This window comes from Etheostoma spectabile, chromosome 15, assembly GCF_008692095.1.
Source record: "Etheostoma spectabile isolate EspeVRDwgs_2016 chromosome 15, UIUC_Espe_1.0, whole genome shotgun sequence".
NCBI lineage: Eukaryota > Metazoa > Chordata > Actinopteri > Perciformes > Percidae > Etheostoma > Etheostoma spectabile.
Window position 1 is genome coordinate 15,283,581 of NC_045747.1, and position 18,120 is coordinate 15,301,700.

At 42.6% G+C, this 18,120-nt stretch overlaps 1 protein-coding gene across 10 annotated transcripts in view; it reads left to right on the forward strand.

Moving 5' to 3' along the window:
• The window catches only part of arhgap23a (Rho GTPase activating protein 23a), a 65,660-nt gene that overhangs the window by 19,995 nt on the left and 27,545 nt on the right, over nt 1-18,120 (forward strand). For 2 of the 10 annotated variants that reach the window (XM_032537170.1, XM_032537172.1), the window contains exon 1: nt 11,135-12,311. The exons of 2 other annotated variants lie outside the window; for them this stretch is intronic. In XM_032537170.1, the coding sequence (XP_032393061.1) occupies nt 12,078-12,311 (234 nt within the window). In that variant the 5' untranslated portion in view covers nt 11,135-12,077. Of the gene's footprint in view, nt 1-10,596; nt 10,738-11,134; nt 12,312-17,067; nt 17,164-18,120 lie in introns of those variants that run through there. 6 more of the 10 variants (XM_032537175.1, XM_032537173.1, XM_032537178.1 and 3 more) reach the window with 6 other exon arrangements.

The window sequence follows — 18,120 nt, forward strand, 5'->3', positions numbered from 1 at the left end:
AGGTCCTCCAGAACCACAGAAGACATTATAGAGCTGTTTTTACAGACTGAATACTCCTAGTAAACATATGTGTATGTGTAAAAACAGTAGGCTGCCCCTTTTTTAAAGGGATAATGACCCCAGTAGAAAACGTATCATACAATCTGTATGGGGGTGAGGGGGTTGAGTCATTATATTATTATTATTACATTACATGTCATTTCCCTGACGCTTATATCCAAAGCGACTTAATATTTCTATATGCTATATGTCAGAGGCCACACGCCTCTGGAGCAACTACTAGGGGTTAAGTGTCTTGCTCAGGGGCACATTGGTTGATTTATCGCAGTGGGAACTGAACCCAGATCTCCCACACCAAAGGCATGTGTCACATACACATCGCCATCACCACCCACTAGTTTCACAGAATAAATTGTCATATCGCCCAACCATGGGTTGTGTAAACCACATCATGTGGGGTATGTTTCATACCTCAGACATGCAGTGATTTTAAAAATGGATACATTATAATGATTCTGTAATTATGATGATTTAGTTATTTACACTCCTAATAAATATCACTACTTTAACCAAGCTATTAGGCTACTTGACTGTTAACTGCTAAAATATCTTAAAATAAAATAATTACAGCATGTTCTGGAAGTCCTAAGCAACAGAAGAAGAGTTCTGATGATCCCGGGAGGTTTCTCTGGAGTTGTTTATATGTGTATGATAGTCGGCCGGCTAACGTCCATCAGAGCTGTTTCATTGGAGTTAGTGAGCCGACTCACTGGCCACTATCTGTACTTCCTAAACAACCTGGGCAATGGTTTGTAAGCCGTCAGGGAGGGCAAGAGGGGGAAGGTTGTTTTGACAGTCTGGCAAAATCATGGGATAGAGATTATCGGGAAGCTAATGAGGAGCTGTGGATGCTGGGAAGAGATAGAGTGCTGTGGTTTTCCTGCTGCCTGCAGGTCCAGCACAACACCACCTCTGTTTACATGCTCACTAAGATTCTCTGAATGGAAAACACTGGTGTTTTTTATTTTTTTGTGTGTGTACCATTGGTCCAAAATGAAGCCTCTCTTCAGTATTGTGCAGACGTTTTGGTTTTAAAGTAATAGTTTGACATTGTGAGAGATATGTTTATTTGCTTTGTTGTAAAGCTAAAGCTCAGCTTAGCGTTAAGACTGGAAGCAGGGGCAAGCAGCTATCCTTTACGTTTGTAAAGCAAGGGCCACATTACAATGTAATGTTGTCACATCCATTTCCCAGGACAGTTACTTAAAGCTACACAGATTTGGGGGTATGTATACTGTATATCTATAATAGAAAAATACTTTTTTTTTTCTCCGAGTTGTGCATGTAAAAACAGTGTCCAGCCTACAGTAATGAACCAACCTGGATAAGGTAGTTTTGGTGCTTCAGTTTCTGTAACATGTCATGGTCTGCTAGGCATCAATTTTCATTGCACAGCATCAAAGGTTACTCGGTTTAATTCAAACTCTGCAGTAAGCCTTACTTTATTTCAGATTATTCCAAACTGCGTTGGTGTATCTTGGATAATTGTTTATGGGCTAGTTGCTAATCTAATTGTTTTCTCTATGTGTCCCCATCCTCGTTGCTGGGTTGTTTTTCTTTTTGTCTATTCCCTTCTTTCCCAAATTCCAGCTTTACTTGTTTTCTCATTTCCATGTGACTTTGAGCAATTGCGGTCCTGCTTTGATCCTCTCTCGGTTACCTTCTTTGGTCATTTCTTTTCAGAATACTTCTGTTTTGAACTTCTGTTGTTACTTTCATTGCTCAAGTTGTGTCTGAATGTGCGGCCACAGACATTTTTGTTTAGATTCAGCTGTGCTTCTTATAAATGCTTCTCTTAGCTAAATGCCATCCTTAAAGCATGAGGTATTTGTACGTATGGTTGTGCCATAAAAGGTGTGTTTCGGTATGATTCTTGCGTATCCTCCGCTCACTCAGTTTACAGAATGAAAACTAACAGGACAGTATGTTTCTATTAGCATTTTTCTTTGCTTTAAGCAGTGCCAGGGTGTCTTTCATCTGAATAACAGAGTGAAACCATGTGTGTTTAACTCTCATATCAACAGTCACAGTCCCTTGCTGTCTGCCCACTGGGCAGCCAAAACAGGGAAGCGACTGAGACCCATGATGCCTTGCGGCTGCACGTTTGACCTTTTTCTCTGGGGTGAAAAAAGTCATGAAATTACAGAGGACAGTTTATTTCTACGGGGTGAATCCCAGACTCTGAGTTGTTGCTACCCCTGCATTAAAAGGCCACTAATACAGAGTGACAGAGGCTAAAGACACAGGAACAGCATCAACCTGGAATATGGGTCTCATTACAGTAAACAGACAACATGCCTCTGGATTCAGCAAGAAAACAGTTGCAGCATCCCTGTCTTCTAGAGATGTCCTTCACTGTAGCTGGGTTTTACAGTCTGCAGTTTGTCAACAGGAAGGAGCAGGCAGATGAAACGATAGCGTGGGCGCATCCTCTTGTATTCAAAACATGCAAGGCAAGGTATCTGTATACCATCTTTGTGCCACAGGGGAATGACGAAGAGAGAAGGGAGGTGGAGGGGTGCTTAGGACAGCAACATTTTTGATCCAACCTCCAGGTTTATCCACACCTTGTGAGAAATGTTAATGCCAGAAGAATCTCACTTCATAAGTTTTGCTTGGCCTTTTGTGATCGGCTTTGCTTCGGGCTTCAGGCTCTAGACAGAAGAAAATGTAGATTTTACAGGAGAGAAGATATGATTTGTCAGGCTCAAAATTCATGAAGTAATTGATTATGTTTGCGTATGAATATCTTTTGCCTATTGGCAACATTTGTTCAGCACTTGAAAAGGTCAGCATGAGCATGTGGAAAGTCATGAGGGTTGTCTGAGAGACATATTGGAGAGTCTAAGCGAATCCTTCAATTTTTAGATCATGCTTGAGTACATCTGTAAAATCAGTGGATATATACCAGCAATTCTCAAATATTTCCACATCAACAATCATCATATACCCAGACATAATCCACATTTCCCAGAAGGCCACATTCTGTCTGTGGGATCCTCATTTAGGAGTCCTTTAAGTTCAATTTATTCCTTTAATGTACTCCTCGCTACTCCAAGGGCTCCCTAAATAGCTCCTCTACATCCCCGGACTCCACTTTGAGAATCGGACTGTACGATCCTGTGTAAACTGAGCGATGGAGGACTTCCTCAGCGTGGTGTGAGCGGTGGTGCATGGCAGGAATGTAAAAACCAGATGACCTCAAATGGAAACTCCAGGGCTATTGGAGGCAGGCAGACCATCGCTCTAATAAACCCTCAGTCTCCAATCTGCAGTCCTGCCCTCTCTTTTTTTTCCTCCACCCTGGCTCAGTTAACCTCCAAAACTGGCTCAGCATCGCCTCCACCACGCCCCAAATGTTGGACCGCTGCCTGGTTTTTGGCCTGCCCCGTAGGCTGAGATGCTCGTTTCGGGTCCAGCTCCATCTTCCGCCAAGAAGAACGACGACGTCATCCTCTAGTCCCAAAGTTATAATTTGCATCTGGTAATTACACAGAGGCAGAGGTGAACTAAATATATCTGGGCTGGTACAGGGGGAAAGAGGGGGGGCTACAAGTATGGCTGTCCTTAGCCAAGGCGTAGACGAGGGGGGTGGAGAGAGTCGAGAGGCCTGCTGGAGCCCTGTGGGTTTCTGCTCCTGAAAACAACCAGGAAAGAAAGAGAAGAGCAAGAGGCCGATAAAAGGATGGAGGGGGGTTGGCTCCTATTGCAGCGGAGCTCAGACTTCAGACTTGACGCTATGATTGCTCCCAGTGGTTGTGGTCAGTACAGAGGAGAGGAGGAGGGAGCCAGGCTGCAGTGCAAGAGGAGCAGGGTTAGCTCTTTGCCAGATGTCGTCATTGGCCTCATGGTATAGTATATGGTACACACATCAGGGGACAGATGTATCTACTCAAGAGAAAGTACAGCTGCGAGTTAGTTTACCTGACAAAACCCAGCAGCCGCCGCCTCTTGATGACACTCAGAAACAGCAGGATGTGGCATTAGGGAAGCTGTTGTCTGTGTCTGTGTCCATGTTGTCGTGTAAGAACAAAAACGAAAAGATATCACACCTTTAACTGCAACCGATTTGTAGGTTCTACAATCCCTATGCTCCTTGAGCACAAAAGGGAAACAAACACCATCTGTAGTTTATTCATTTATGTGTTGCGTACTGCCTGTTAAGTTGCCCCATTCATAGCACCAATTTCCAGATTGAAGTTGTAACAAACATGTATCAGAATTAGCCTGAAGGCACCAATGCAGGAGCTTTACATTCTGAACCTTCACACTTTGAGAAATCAGCTGTGAAAACCAATTGCGGACCTATAATGAGCGTAAATGTCTCTGCCGTCCAAATGTCTCCCTTCAGGGTTTTTTTCTCATGCTGGAACAGAGGCACCTTGTTGGTTCTCATGGCAACTGTCAGCACGGAGGTGATGGGTGACTGTGATTAGGTTGAAAATGGGTGTAAAATTGAAGCCTAACAACCTGGTGATTGGCGGTATTTTTAGCGTGAAGCCTGAGTTACTGGAAAAGATTACTTTGCCCAGAAAAAGCACATTTGTCACTTACCTCTAGTGGTATCTATTGGCTGATTTGACCTTATTACAGATGAATCTGTATCAGCATATACTGTATATCACCTGAAAAATATTGCAGTACATAAATACCAAAGATATGTTTGAGGTACTTTAGAAAGGTGTTTATGGGAAGATGTTGTGTTCTTTTTTATGTCATTTTTCAACACTATGATCACCAAAATTAAATTGGTTTTTACCTCTATTAGCAGTGAGGTAGTTGCAGAAGTTTCAGCGGCAGATATTTTAAAAAACAGTCGCATACAACTAAAACTATCCATAGTTTCAACTGCAGGGAATGTGAAAAAAAACCGTGAGGTGGACAAAACTTGTATCTTTTGCTTTCTCTTCTTCTGAGTTGTTTGGTTGTAGACGTGACCTGAACATAGAAAAAGCTCTCCACTGAAGCAGGACACTCCCTGCTAATTAGGTTAAAGTGGAGCACCATCTCTCCACTTACTGTGCAGGGAAACATAATGGGTGTGTTATTTAGCTGTGGTTCTCTGTATCAGTATCGCTGCTTCTTCAAGTAGGAGTCTCTCGACTATGAAATGTTGCTACACTTTATGAAACAATGTAAAAGGGCCACAGATCCTCCCCCAACAGTATATACACGCACACATACACTAACACAAGTCTAATAGCATTTAATAATTCATCATCATACCAAGATTTTACTGAATGTGACCGACACGCATGGTAGCAAATGTGTGTTAATGTTATTTAGCGATCAGTCACGCAGTCTAGCCTCACTAAAGTCAGTGAAAGAACGCCTGACAATGATACGATGAAGAGGAGATGTATGGGAGGTAATTAGAGTGTATCTGTGAGTAAATATGTGCATGTGTCATTGCTCTCTCTTCACCATCTGCTCCCTCCAACGTCATCACTTCTGTTTTTGCTGTAGATCACTCTCTGACCTCATTTTTTATTCTCTCCCCTGGTATTCACTTTCCAACATCTGTAGACTCTGCACAGTCGTGTAATTACGACTTTTCATAAAGGGCTGAAGGTGCGGTGGCACGCGGTGTACATAGCGGAAACCCTGTTGTGCGTCTGCCCTATTTCTGAAGCCATGGCGGCAGAAATTTAACCGTGGCGAGGCGCCACGCTAAAATCAACATAGAGGAAACACTGGATGTAATGTTTTAAAGCTATAGTCCATAGTTTCTGTCGCCCCCATGACAAGGTAATGACAAGTAATGACAGCAAAACGGTCTGCGTGTCCACACAGTACAAGCCTTCTGTGATCACGCACAGCCCTCACTCCTCCTCCCCAAATTGCTAGTGGCCAAGGGGACCAGTGGAAGATTTAAAAAACAGCTAATTCTCTTCACTCCGAGCAAAAGTTGACGGAGGCCCCAATCTTCTGAACATAGCCATGCTGAGAATTAAAGAGAAAGTTGTGTGGAGCTGATAGTCTTAATTAGCTTTGTTGCAACTCATTTGGTATGAATGTAACGGACGATCATTAGAATCAAAAAATTACGCACTGAAGCTTTAAGCATAATGCCAAAAATTCACTTTGTGATAGTAAACAAAAACTCTTTATATTTTACACAAAAAAGACATTTGACAATGTCACCCTGTGTTTGTGATGGACACGTTTAGCTATTTAATGACATTTTATGGATTAAAAGAAAACTTGGAATTAATTGGTAATGAAAGTAATCATTAGTTGCAGCCCTGGAGTAATTGTTTCAGCAAAATGTCAGTGTGTGTCTGATTGATGGATGGTGATTTGTATCAATAATTAAGAACTTTGAGGGAATGTAGAGTGAATACTTGGGGTCCAGCTATGCGCTTCCACGCTGACAGGACTCACATGGTGTCATGGCATCAACAGGCACATGTAAAGAATTCATGCGTACTGCTCCCTGTGGAGATACACATGATCAGGTGGCCTGCTTTACCGCTTTAATCCTCAGTGCAGGAGTATGCTGTGCATTGTCGTTGTTGTATCAGTCAGGGAGGGATAGAGGGTTGGACCACCCGGCTCCCCTCAGCTGTGGGTTGATGGGATATCTGACCCTCGCACATTTTGTCTCAGAGTCCACCTGCTCTAGTCTCTGGACTTCCAGAGACTGTTTCCACCTCAACGTCCACAACAGGTGTGACCTCTCTGATCTTTAGCCCCTGCCTCCAACCCCCGACTTTGATGTTATTAATTAGTAACGGACATAAGAGCACAGATAACTGCTCAAAGGTCGACTCACCCTGCACACTCTTCCCCGTGCCAGCCGCTGCAGCAAAAAGAAGAAAGTGCAGTTGTGTGTAGCTGCATGTTGAGTCCCCACCCTTTGCTCTATCCCACTGGGATTTTCTCCACCCATCTGCTGTTGGACTCTGTGTTGTTGCTGCCCTCTAGTGGCTGCTGGGTGGTAACTACCACTCTGAGTGCAGCCTATGAGGCCTATAGGTTCTGTGGCACAGGGATTTACTGGAGATTAAAGTTAAAATTAACCTGCTTAAAACAGCTGCGTCCCTTTTTTTCACTTTTGTTTCTAGAATCCACTTGGACAGATTACTGGTCTGTCTAGACCATAGACTGAAGGGCTAAGACTCCATCATTGCATCAGTGGGTCAGATGCCTTGTCAGTTTCTTTGGCTTATTATTCTTTGATTGGATATTTCCTGATTTCAAAGAAATACATTTTTTCAACTTTAGACTATATTTTATTTAGACAAAGTCCTTTACTTTAAAACTCAAATTATACTATTTAAGGTTGAAAGTAGAGCTGACTTTCAACCTTTTGGATTAGTGTCCCCTTGAAATGGAGCAATGTCATTGTGTGAGCGCTCGGTGACAGGTTCACTATCTCTATGAGTCATTAGCGCTCAACTAAAGTGATGTTCCCTTTTCAAATTGTTTAATTCTGAATACTTTTTCAGGGTTGAAAGGCTAAAACTGCCCAGCATTTCACGATGTAAAAAAACTGTTTTGGAAAAAGGAGGAAAAAATAAATAAACCAAATTTCCTGTAGAAAAAGTATGTTTGTGAATCTCTCCCATCCCCATACTCACAGGTTGAGCCCTCAGATTTATCTTGTGAACCCTTTTTGGAGGTTGGAAAGCACCGCTGTGCATCATGCATATTTTGTGGTCTTTTTGTCATTTATAGCTACAGTGTGATGACACAGATAATTCATGCGGCTGCTGTAGCAACACATGAAACCTCCCATGCCACATGTTGAGTGGGTTTCTCTCACCAGTAGGGGACATTATTCACAGTCAAAGCTGACCTCTCACCTCTTTTAAAGCTTCAGATTTTGGTACAGATGAAGTCCCTTGTCTCTTTTTTGAATTTGTCGTGCCTGTTTTTAGGAGTTTCATTGTGAACATTAACCGCTACCTGTCCTGCACTGACCCTTTCTGTTCTTTTTCGGAGTTATCGCAGCCTGTGCTTAGAGAAACAACCGCTCGTTGTGTCTGCAGCCTGGTTTGTTTTGTGACACGCGTGTGTGTATCCTGTCAAGCCTCAGCTTATTCTTCCTCCTTACACCTCTGTGTTTTAATAGAGACAGGAGAGATTCTTAGTTTAGTCTTGCGAAGCAGCCACAGTGGAAAAAAGGAGGGAGGTCTTTTTGTGTTAATCTGTTGGCCAGCGGTCATGTTATGACTGTAAAGCGGATTAAAACACATCACCAAACTAATCTGCTGTTACACCGACAACCATTCTCCGCTATATCCTGCATTAACTCCCTCCCTCCATCCTCACCCCTTTCACTTTTCCACTGATGTGTTTGTTATCAGAGAGCAGAGGGGGCCGGGGCAGGAGGCAACGAAGCATCGCTCCGCGGAGATTAGCAGCACGTGTCTGCCTTTGATTTCCTGACTTGAAGAGCTTTGTGCTGCCAGGTTAAGGTCAAAAATAACTAATATGAAGCATGTGTTGTCTCCAGGGTGCAATATGTGTTCACACACTCATCAATCAAATAGTCAGATAAGGGAGATATGCTGCACTGGTGTACATCAGGGCTACATGCAGGTGATGGGTGTCTGGCCTGCTTGGACATGCTTCAGCCAAACAGTAGACAGTGTGGGAGGGGGTGCTATTGTCACAACTCTTCATGTGTGACTGTGTATCCTCTGTGTAAACTGTAACTCAACGCCCTTTTCTCATCATCCTCTTTTTGTAAATGCCTCCATGGTTCATGAAAAGGAGGGAGAGAAAGAGAGGGAGCTGGACGGACAAAGACCTTTTATTTCCAAATTAGGCACTGCTCCCTGCTTGCCAAAACTAACTGTTATTGTGAAAAATGTCATATGAAATCCCCACTCAGCGCTGCCTCTGTGAAATGGAGCGCTTGTGTATTTTCAGATATTAAACCCTTGTCTGGCTTTCCACCAGAGATGCACAATGCTCTGACTGCTGTTGCGTCTGTGATTTCCTCGCACACATGGGTGTGGTCTTCTCTGACATCTCTCCCTCCTAAAGGAGAATTGGACCTCTTCCTGTGCCCGCCGGTGATCCACTCGTCTCTCCACAGGGCAGTTCCGCAATGGCGCTACGTTGAACCGGGTGCTCCTCTGGTCGGAACCAGAGAGTGAGAAGAGAGCCACGCAGCACTTTGACTTCATGAGGATCCCTAATTACATAGTATATTTATACTCAGCTGTGACTCAGTTGGACATGTGGTTTGTGTGTCTGTGTGTGTGTGTGTGTGTGTGTGTTTGTGTGTGTGTGTGTGTGTGTGTATTAGTGAAAGTGTGCGCTGACTCTATAAACTATTTAAACCAGGGATGAAGTGGAGTGTAGATCCCCAGAAACCCAGTCTGTGATTATTGCAGAAAAGGTTTTTTTAAAGTGACGCTATGAAAAGAAAAACAACACAATGTTCCTCTTACAGACGTTGAAAAGGATTTCATAGTTTGTACAATGCACCATTGCTCAGTTCAATACACTCTGCTACATCCAGGCCTGCTATGACCAGTCACTTTAAATGGCTAGTATTAGCTGATGGTAGTAAACTTGAGGTGTTATTGCTGAGTAAGTTTTCAATTTATCACAAAAGTAAAACAAGAAGTGAATACACCGTACATCGCCAGGACACTGTTTTCTTTTCCTGTTTGTGTTGTGCTCACACACACATAACAGTAATGTCCTTAAAGGGATACTTTAGCACATCAAGATCAGCGGACTCTTCAGTAATGGTACTACTGGCTCTGGAAAAAAAAAACAGTAATGTAAATAGCATTAGGGGTACTTGGAGTTTATATGGAAAGTCTGTGTTGAAAAACAGGGGGCATGGAGTTTTAATGACATGGGCGTTTACCAGGCAGGGAGGTCTAAGACGAAATATACTACCAAGTTGCATTAAGGGAAGTGTAGGATCCAGGGTTTTGGAACCTGTCTAGTGCATACTTTTTCCTTCTGACATGTTGTAAGAACTAGTCATTTTCTAACATAAACCAGCCCTTAAAGTAGGGATATCTTTATCTATTCTTTATCTGTCTCTTGTGAGTCTGCCATATAAGAAAAACAATACTACAGTGCTGGAGTAGCCCTTTAGAGTAACTAACAAGACATTAGGATAACCTACTTCTATCTTTAATATTGACATTGAGATTTAGACCATTAATGTATTGTTTGTGTTGTCTATATGTGCATATTGCTTGTATTATTTGCAGAGCAAAGTACTTTCTCCCGAAGCTCATCTACAAAGAAGCGTTGCAGATTAGACTTTTCATTGTTCCATTATGGTTATGTAAAATCAGCAGGAAAAAAAGCTAGGAAAAGGGATCAAAACAATGCAATACACTGCAATACACTGCACTACAATATAATAATGGATATTTTGCATTGTGATGTCTGATGTGAGCCTTCCAACTACATGTCATCTGATTTATCACATCATACAAACTATTCAGTGTGCAGTGTGTGTTGCAGGCGAAGCACAGCATATCCAGAGGGTACAGTCTCTGCGCCGATGACGGCCCTCTCCAGTCGAGTTGATACTTGCCCCGCCGTGCGGCAGGTGAAACCTGTCTAACCTCACTGGTAACAGATGTGAGGCGAGTTTACAGCAATGAGCGTTGGAGGGGAAAGGCAGTCATCTGCAACAACATGGTCACCTGTCTGCCGCTCTTGCGCGGATCCTGGACGCCTGGCTGTTTGGTGAGATCTCTGCTGCGTGCGTGATTTAGTGATGTGGTGTTTAGGTGTCACTGTTCTGCATGGGTGGACCCTGCAAGTGTGTGTGACGGAGTTTGATAAAGAGGTCATGTTGACATCCAGTAGCAGCCGTTTTATTTTGAGTACCCTCCTTGCTCTCCTCCTCATTTTTTTTTCCATGTTCTCCCGTCATTATCATCTTCCCTCCTCTATATTTTCCCCTCTTAAGCAAAAAAGGAAAGGGAGTGAAACAGTGAACACAGCAGCAAGGCAAATGTTTTCTTTTCTCTTTGTGCTCGGAATCTGTTTTTGTTGTTGTTGCCTACCCTCTGGGTGGAGGGGAGGCGGCGGAGGCAGGACCGGCTTTTGTGGAGTTCAGCGCCAGGATTGCAGCTTTGTCACTTGTGTTTGTGGTGCTCACACACACACGCAGCACATGTGTGGCTGCCAGGCTTCCTCTGCTTCGATCTACAATGGTTTTAGCCTAAAGGAGATATATCTATCAAGAGCCGCCATCGCCTCTGACGCCTGGCCTCAGTGATGTCTTGTTTTCTTGGACTAAACCGCACAGTTCCAGTTTTCTGCACATTACAGTTGGTTGTTTGCTGATGACTGTCAGACCGGTTTATGTGGAGGGAATGAGTACATTCTAAGTTACAGATTGAGTGACAAAAACAAGGAAGAAAGAGAAAGCAAAACAGAAAAGATGGGACAGAGGGAGACATGAAATAGCTGATGCTTAGATAAAGAGAGTTTGGGGTAGAGATTACAGTTGGATGAAGAGATTTGTTTGAAACTAAAGAAAAAGAGGAAAAGAAAGAGGAGAGAGAGAGAGGGCAGTGGGAGGGAGGAGAGACCGAGGATCCAGCCCTCTGGGACAGCAGTGCATGTTTTGGGGGTGGACAGAGTGGCTTTGTATGCAGAACATCACCGGACACCAACGGGAGGGACGCTGTCAGTTGTTCTCTGTGTGTGTCTATAGTGAAACCAGACCTACCTCTGATCCCTGCGCCACACACACTCTTCCATCTGCTGCCCCGGAGCCTGCCTTCTGCTCTCCCTGGACTCAACCCCTCTGAGAGTGTTAGAATGTGTGTGAGAGTCTTGGAGAGCTGTTTCCCGGCGGTCAGGAGGCTGTGATGTGGAACTTGTGGGATTAAAACTTTCTGGAAGCTCGGCAGTGACAGCGATGGATTGGAGCCTGGAGACGGGAAGTTCCGACTCTTGATTGACAGAGGAGGATTTGCAAGCATCACTAAAACCACTCTTTTGCTTGGTTTTATCTTCTGTATTTCTGCATCTGGACATTGTCCACAAGCTTGCGGAGAGTGTGTGAGCAGCCCATGTGGGCGGTGAGGGATGCAGAGCTGAGAAAACTCCACGCCCTGATGCCCGCTGCTATGCTCCCGTGCCCTGCTCCGGTCGGCTCTGACTGGAGCTTCCAGAACCCGGTGGGGGTGGACTGCAGCTCCCCGGAGCCTCGCTGCATTTGGCTGGCAGTGCTCCGCAGTGCCACAGGTTCAGTGCCGCCGCCTGCCATGCCCATTAGGCACAGCCAGAGCTCTCACCAGCCCAGGGTAAGGAGAGGTCACCCCGTCCTCCTCTAGTGGCCGGACCTGGAGGCACTGATTTAAAGCATTAGTCTGTTGCTGCAGTCAACAGATTCTAAATGAAATGTTTTAGTTGGAGGCTATCAAAATAACTAAATAAGGATAGTGAGTATGCCTTGTTAAAGTAGGTAACGATTCATTTTTTGTCATTACAATTATTGATTATTAATTGATTATTCAGCCTTTAAATTTTTGGAAAATAAGGACAAGTTTTGTCTTTCATTTTTTAAATTGTACTAGTTAAAATCAGTTTAAAAGGGTTTTTATTTAATATAAGATAGATAAAAGCTGCAAATTCTCATATATGCAAAGCTGAATCTAACTTGGATACTTCTAGTTAAAACAATCAAATGATCGTTCAAACATTGTTGCTGATTTAACGTTCTGTCAAGTCAACCAACTAATCAATTAATCGTGTAATCATCATGAATGAGAAGACCATGTTAGCAGCTCCTCCTGTGTTTTACATACTAAGATGGTGATGCGAATGTATTTTCTACTTCTCGCGGTGATTTCTGTGGTTCTCCAGAAATAATATTACACACAGTGATATCAGCAAAAGACTCTGCAGAAACCGCTGTGTGGGATGTTGTCAGTAAAGTATCCGTGTAACTGTACCCATTGTTTGAAGTCCTAAGTTAACTACTCAGCTGTTGACAGGTTCCTTAACCTTTCAGTGTCTCTTAACAGACAGTTGTGTTGCCTTCAGGCAGTTTCTGTTTGGCGCTCACTGTGTGTTTTAGACTTCCCTTGAACCGACGTGGCGACACTTTGCGTTGATGGATTGAGATTCACAATTAGATTATTACTTAATGTATTCACTGCTTTAAACATTTCCGTCAGCTGTTACTTACCTACGGGCTCGTTTTTCTAGTCGGTAGTGAGTTTTAGGTGACATTTCTTCCATTAAACTATTCATCATTTTATATTATTACATTATTACATTATTTTTCAACACATTTACAATTACCTATATTGTGCATTGATACCTTAAAAAGATGGTTAAACTCAGCCATTTATATATGGATACAATGAACCTAAGGTTGATTTTGCCTCCTATAAATAATGATCTTTATTTCTCTAAGCCACTTTTTTCTTATTTTGCCACAGCTGATGTGTGTTTTGGTCTTTGTAATTCCGTTTGTGTGGCATATTGACCCTTTCCTTCCTTGAAGGGGTTTCTAATTGGTGGCTTGAGACAGATGAAGGGGGCTGCTAAGTGCCACTTTTAGCGAGGTGTTGTGGTGGCTGTGCGATTGTGTGTCCCCACCCCCCATAATGCCTTCAAAATTCAGGGCGTCATCTCCCCACGTGATCTCATTTTAATGTGGGCATCTATGTTGAATATTACCAGCTTTTTTGCCCTTTTTTCATGGTTGTTACCAAACCTCCCTCCCCCAATGACTCGTTGACACAGTTAAGAAATGCCACAATCAGGAATGTGAGTGTGGGGGGAGGAGAGGCTGTACGGACACAGCTGGGACAAACAATATGGTACACCGTTTTGTTTGAGGAGAGAGGTCTGTTTGTTACAGAAAGAGAGAGAGATGAGAGAGACACAGCTTTTTAGCATGCAGTGTCTTTATCGCTACTTCAGATTGTGAGTTTGAGATTTTGTTAAGATTTCCATGGTAATCACAGGATCGGCTTCCATCTCTGTACCATAAGCAGAAAAATACGCTCAGCGCGTAAATATGATTAAAATCCATCTTCAAGTCAAATTTGCATAAGAGAACCTGCCCAAAAGAGGATCCTCAGATGCCAAAAACTGTGAACTTGAAAAAAATAAATAAATAAGGCACACATAAGACCAGTGTTAGGTCAGTTTTCTCTCTTTATTATGGCACAAACTTGATACTTCTTGATATGTGTAGAATCAAAAGTTCCATATTGTTAATTGCATGTAAATCATCGTTATAGAACCATTTGTGGCACTTTCCCCTCTTTCAGACAGTAGAAGCAGGAAGGATGAAAAGTCCCGGACAATAAATCCACATCACGTCACACACTAACTAAATGCCACGTGCCTCTTTAAAGCAAGCTCCCAAGTCATCCTGTAAAAGTTATTCTGAAACTGTAGCTCGTCCAGGATTTAAATCTGAGTAGCAAAAACAACCACCACATATATAAAATATTTTAAAGTGCAGCAGGTTTCAGTTTGACAAAAGAAAAGTAGCCTACAATATGTTTTTCTGTAACTAACATTGCATCATCACCTGTTGGCCTAGTTGTAAAGACAATGGAGTGGAACTGGTTTTTGATTAGACATACTGCATTCATATTGACACAGAGGAATGTGCTAATAACACACACACACACACACACACAGCATCACATGCATGGCTCATAAAACATACTGTTAACTAAATTAAAGAGCAATGTAGGATTTTAAGTGGACTTTGGTTGGAGTGACCATAGCGGGATATTCATCAACTCGTCATGCGTCTCCTTCACAGGACATAGTATGCATTTAGACCTGCAGAGGTGGTACAGCGCACCCTCTGTGTGGCCGATGAGTTCAGGAATTATCACCTCTCCTGTTGCCTCTTGGCAGCCCGGCTCAGGGGCCTGTGGGTGCAGACAGCTACGGTTGTTGGGATTAAAGGCTCGTCAGCATTTGTACCGTCCGTAAAGCTCCACTTTTCAAACAGGTTGCAGCTCTCAGCTGTTTAAAAGAGCATTATTGTTCTGCCTCGCTGGGGTTTTAGTAGAAGCCCGGCTCCGTGGCGGCTGCTGCATTCCTGCGTAGTGCTTTACCTCTGGATGCATTGAGGAGAGGAGTGTGTGCCCTAACCAACACGTACGCTGTTGCTGGCGATTATGACTGCAGCATGACAATATCACCATGTCCAAGAAAAGCCCCTCAAAAACAGAAAATCCATTCTTACAAGATTTTATGAAAGATTATCACTGACAATGTTTATTGTTTTTAAATTTAATTTGATTTTTAGATTTTAACAAATTTGACTTAATACTAAAATTCTGACGCAAGATTTTATAGATTTACATTTAACAAAATAAAAGTATTGTAACCTGTCAGCAGGACATCCTGTGCTCACCACATTTTGTCTTGCATCGTAATGATATGCTCTCTAATTGAAATCAGGAGATATTCTCAAATTGAAGTCAGGAGGGGGAATATTCACAGGGAAGAACTTGCGTGTGTGTGTGTGTGTGTGTGTGTGTGTGTGTGTGTGTGTGTGTGTGTGTGTGTGTGTGTACACAAATTTACCCACTAAACACACAAAGCATGTGTGGCATTACAAGCTGCTCTGTATATTGTAACACAATTGTTTCTCAGGGCGCCCTTTTTCTGGGTGTTTTAATCATATCATTCAGGTGGTAATGAGATCCCTCAAGGCTCTGTATTATCTGAAGAGCATTCAGAGTTTATTTTGTTATTGTAATTTGCTCCAAGAGGTGAGAATGTGTCAGGCGAAAAGAGTGCTAAAAGGATAAAATCCCAGTAAGAGAGTAGGAGAATACCAAATGTCTTATTTTCTCAGCATAACAAGAGCAAGGTTTCCCTTTTCTGTGCCCTAAGCCTGCATAGGATGTCAAGTTTAGACTTATAAACCACAGGCATTCTTTTCCAAGTGCCTTGTTGGTTAAAACTGACGAAGCCAGTGCATGTCAGCAAATTTGGAACACTTCTTTGCTTTTGGGTGAAAGGGGTCGTTTCAAGGTGTCAGGGCTTTTGGGTGAAACTGGTAGAAAACAAACTGGTCCTTTTAGAGGTGTCGGGGGGTACGAGAGAGTATTTTTTTCTGACTTCAGGAAAAAAACGGTGGACTGTAGCTTTGTCAGAATGGCCGAGCAGGGACATCCATCCAGTACAGAGCAGTGGGAATCAGTGCTGGCTCAGAGACCCAGTCAGACCCTGTGTGTTTTGGGTAATCACAGGGTTTGGTATTCCCAGTGCAGGGAGGGGCCATGCGGTCGAAACCGGCGTGCTGGAGCCTGTCCCTGGCCGGGGCCCGATACTCCTTCCTTTTCGTCCTCCTGATCCTTCTCCTCTCATTCACTCTCTCTGTGCTTCCACCCCTCCTCTGCCAGTTACAGTGTGTGCTTCAACTTGCCCAAGCCAAACCGCTCCCTCTGAGGAATTCACTCTGTCTCTTCCTCCTTTTAACCCTCTTGCTTTTCCATTTCCTCTTCTTTTTTTTTACTCTTTCCCTTTTCTTTATATTTTTTATTTCACCCGAAATACTTCTTCAACATGCACATATTTGTCCTGCTCGCAAGCTGCATAAAAGGCGTCAATGCTCGCCTCTTTCTGAAAATAACAGTGGTCACTTTACCTTTTTAGACTACCAAACTAAAGATCAGGCATTAAGTGTCACAAAGATTTATGTATCACAATCTGTTAAATGTACAATTCATATTAATACTTCAGAATATGCTTTGGAGAATAGTGTATTTGTTCATGTAGAACAAGTTTTCTCCAACATGTATCTGCAAACTCAAAACATATATCAGCAAGATTTTTTTTTCCAAATTAATTTTTTCCTTGGATGGAGCATTTAAAGTAGAGGAGGATGAAAATCTGCGGTAAAAGTCAGCGCAGCTGGATTTTCATCACACAAAAGCATGTGGTGAGAGAGAAAGAAGAGGTGGAAGGGAGTGGAGGAACATGGAAGGAAGGAGAAAGAGGAGTGAACGAGTGGAATTGCCTCCACGATGGAGAGTCCGAGATCTCTAGTCTCAGCGGTTTTATTTATAGGAGCATCTGGTTATCCCGCCCCACAACGCTACCACACTTCCTGCCTCCCAGCCTGCCACTTCCTGTTGTTGTGTGGCCGCATTACAGGCCTGTCAGGTCAAGTTTGTGGGTCTGTGTTTGTTATATATCAGTGTGTGTTTTAGTGTGTTAAGGGGGACAGGGGGACAGGAAGTGAAACATGGGTTGCACATTTTTTTCAGGGACTACTACTTGTAGTCTAGACATGTTCACCTCTGGCCCACTAACATTAGAACATACAAACACACATTCTCACGCTTGAAGAAATTAAAGAATTTCAAAAAAAAGTGTGGTCGTTTTTTCAGCTGACCTATTAAATCATTGTTATAGTGAAATAGCCAAGGAATTAGAATTAGCCAGCGTCCAAGCAAGAAAAACTCCAAACTAGTTTATCTCCTCACAAACTAGGGGGCTTTTTTTGTAGCTTGGATGTAGTCAGATTTATTATTTGATCATGGCAACCTTTTCCACCATTGTCATATTCTTTATCATCATAGTATTTCAAGGATGGGTGAAATTCAGTATGACTCATAATAAACCCGTTCCCCATGAGCTGTTGGTGAAGTAAACCGAAACAGAAGGCACAGTGCAGGAGATGAGTGCAGCTATTGGTTTGTTTGTAGAAAGTCTTTTTGTAAACCCTTAACTAACAATATTGAAAGTTTAACATTTGGATGATTAATGAAAATCAACTAAAGCTGCTATTGCACACTAAGATTGTTCACCACTTATATATGTTTTATATATATATATATATATATATATGTAAAGTGGCTTACATAAGTTTACACACCCATGCTAAAGTTGATTTATTAGAGAAATAAAAAAATCTTTTGGAAATTGATTTTAATGCCTTAATTCAACAATTTTAGGAAACCCAGTCTTTTAAGGACTCCAATTTTCTTTGTGAATGAACAATGTATCGTAAATGAATAAATGATCTTCCTTAAAATACAGGGAGATTAAATATACACACTCTATGTTAAATTCCCATAGAAGCAGGCAGATTTTTATTTTTGAAGGCCAGTTATTTCA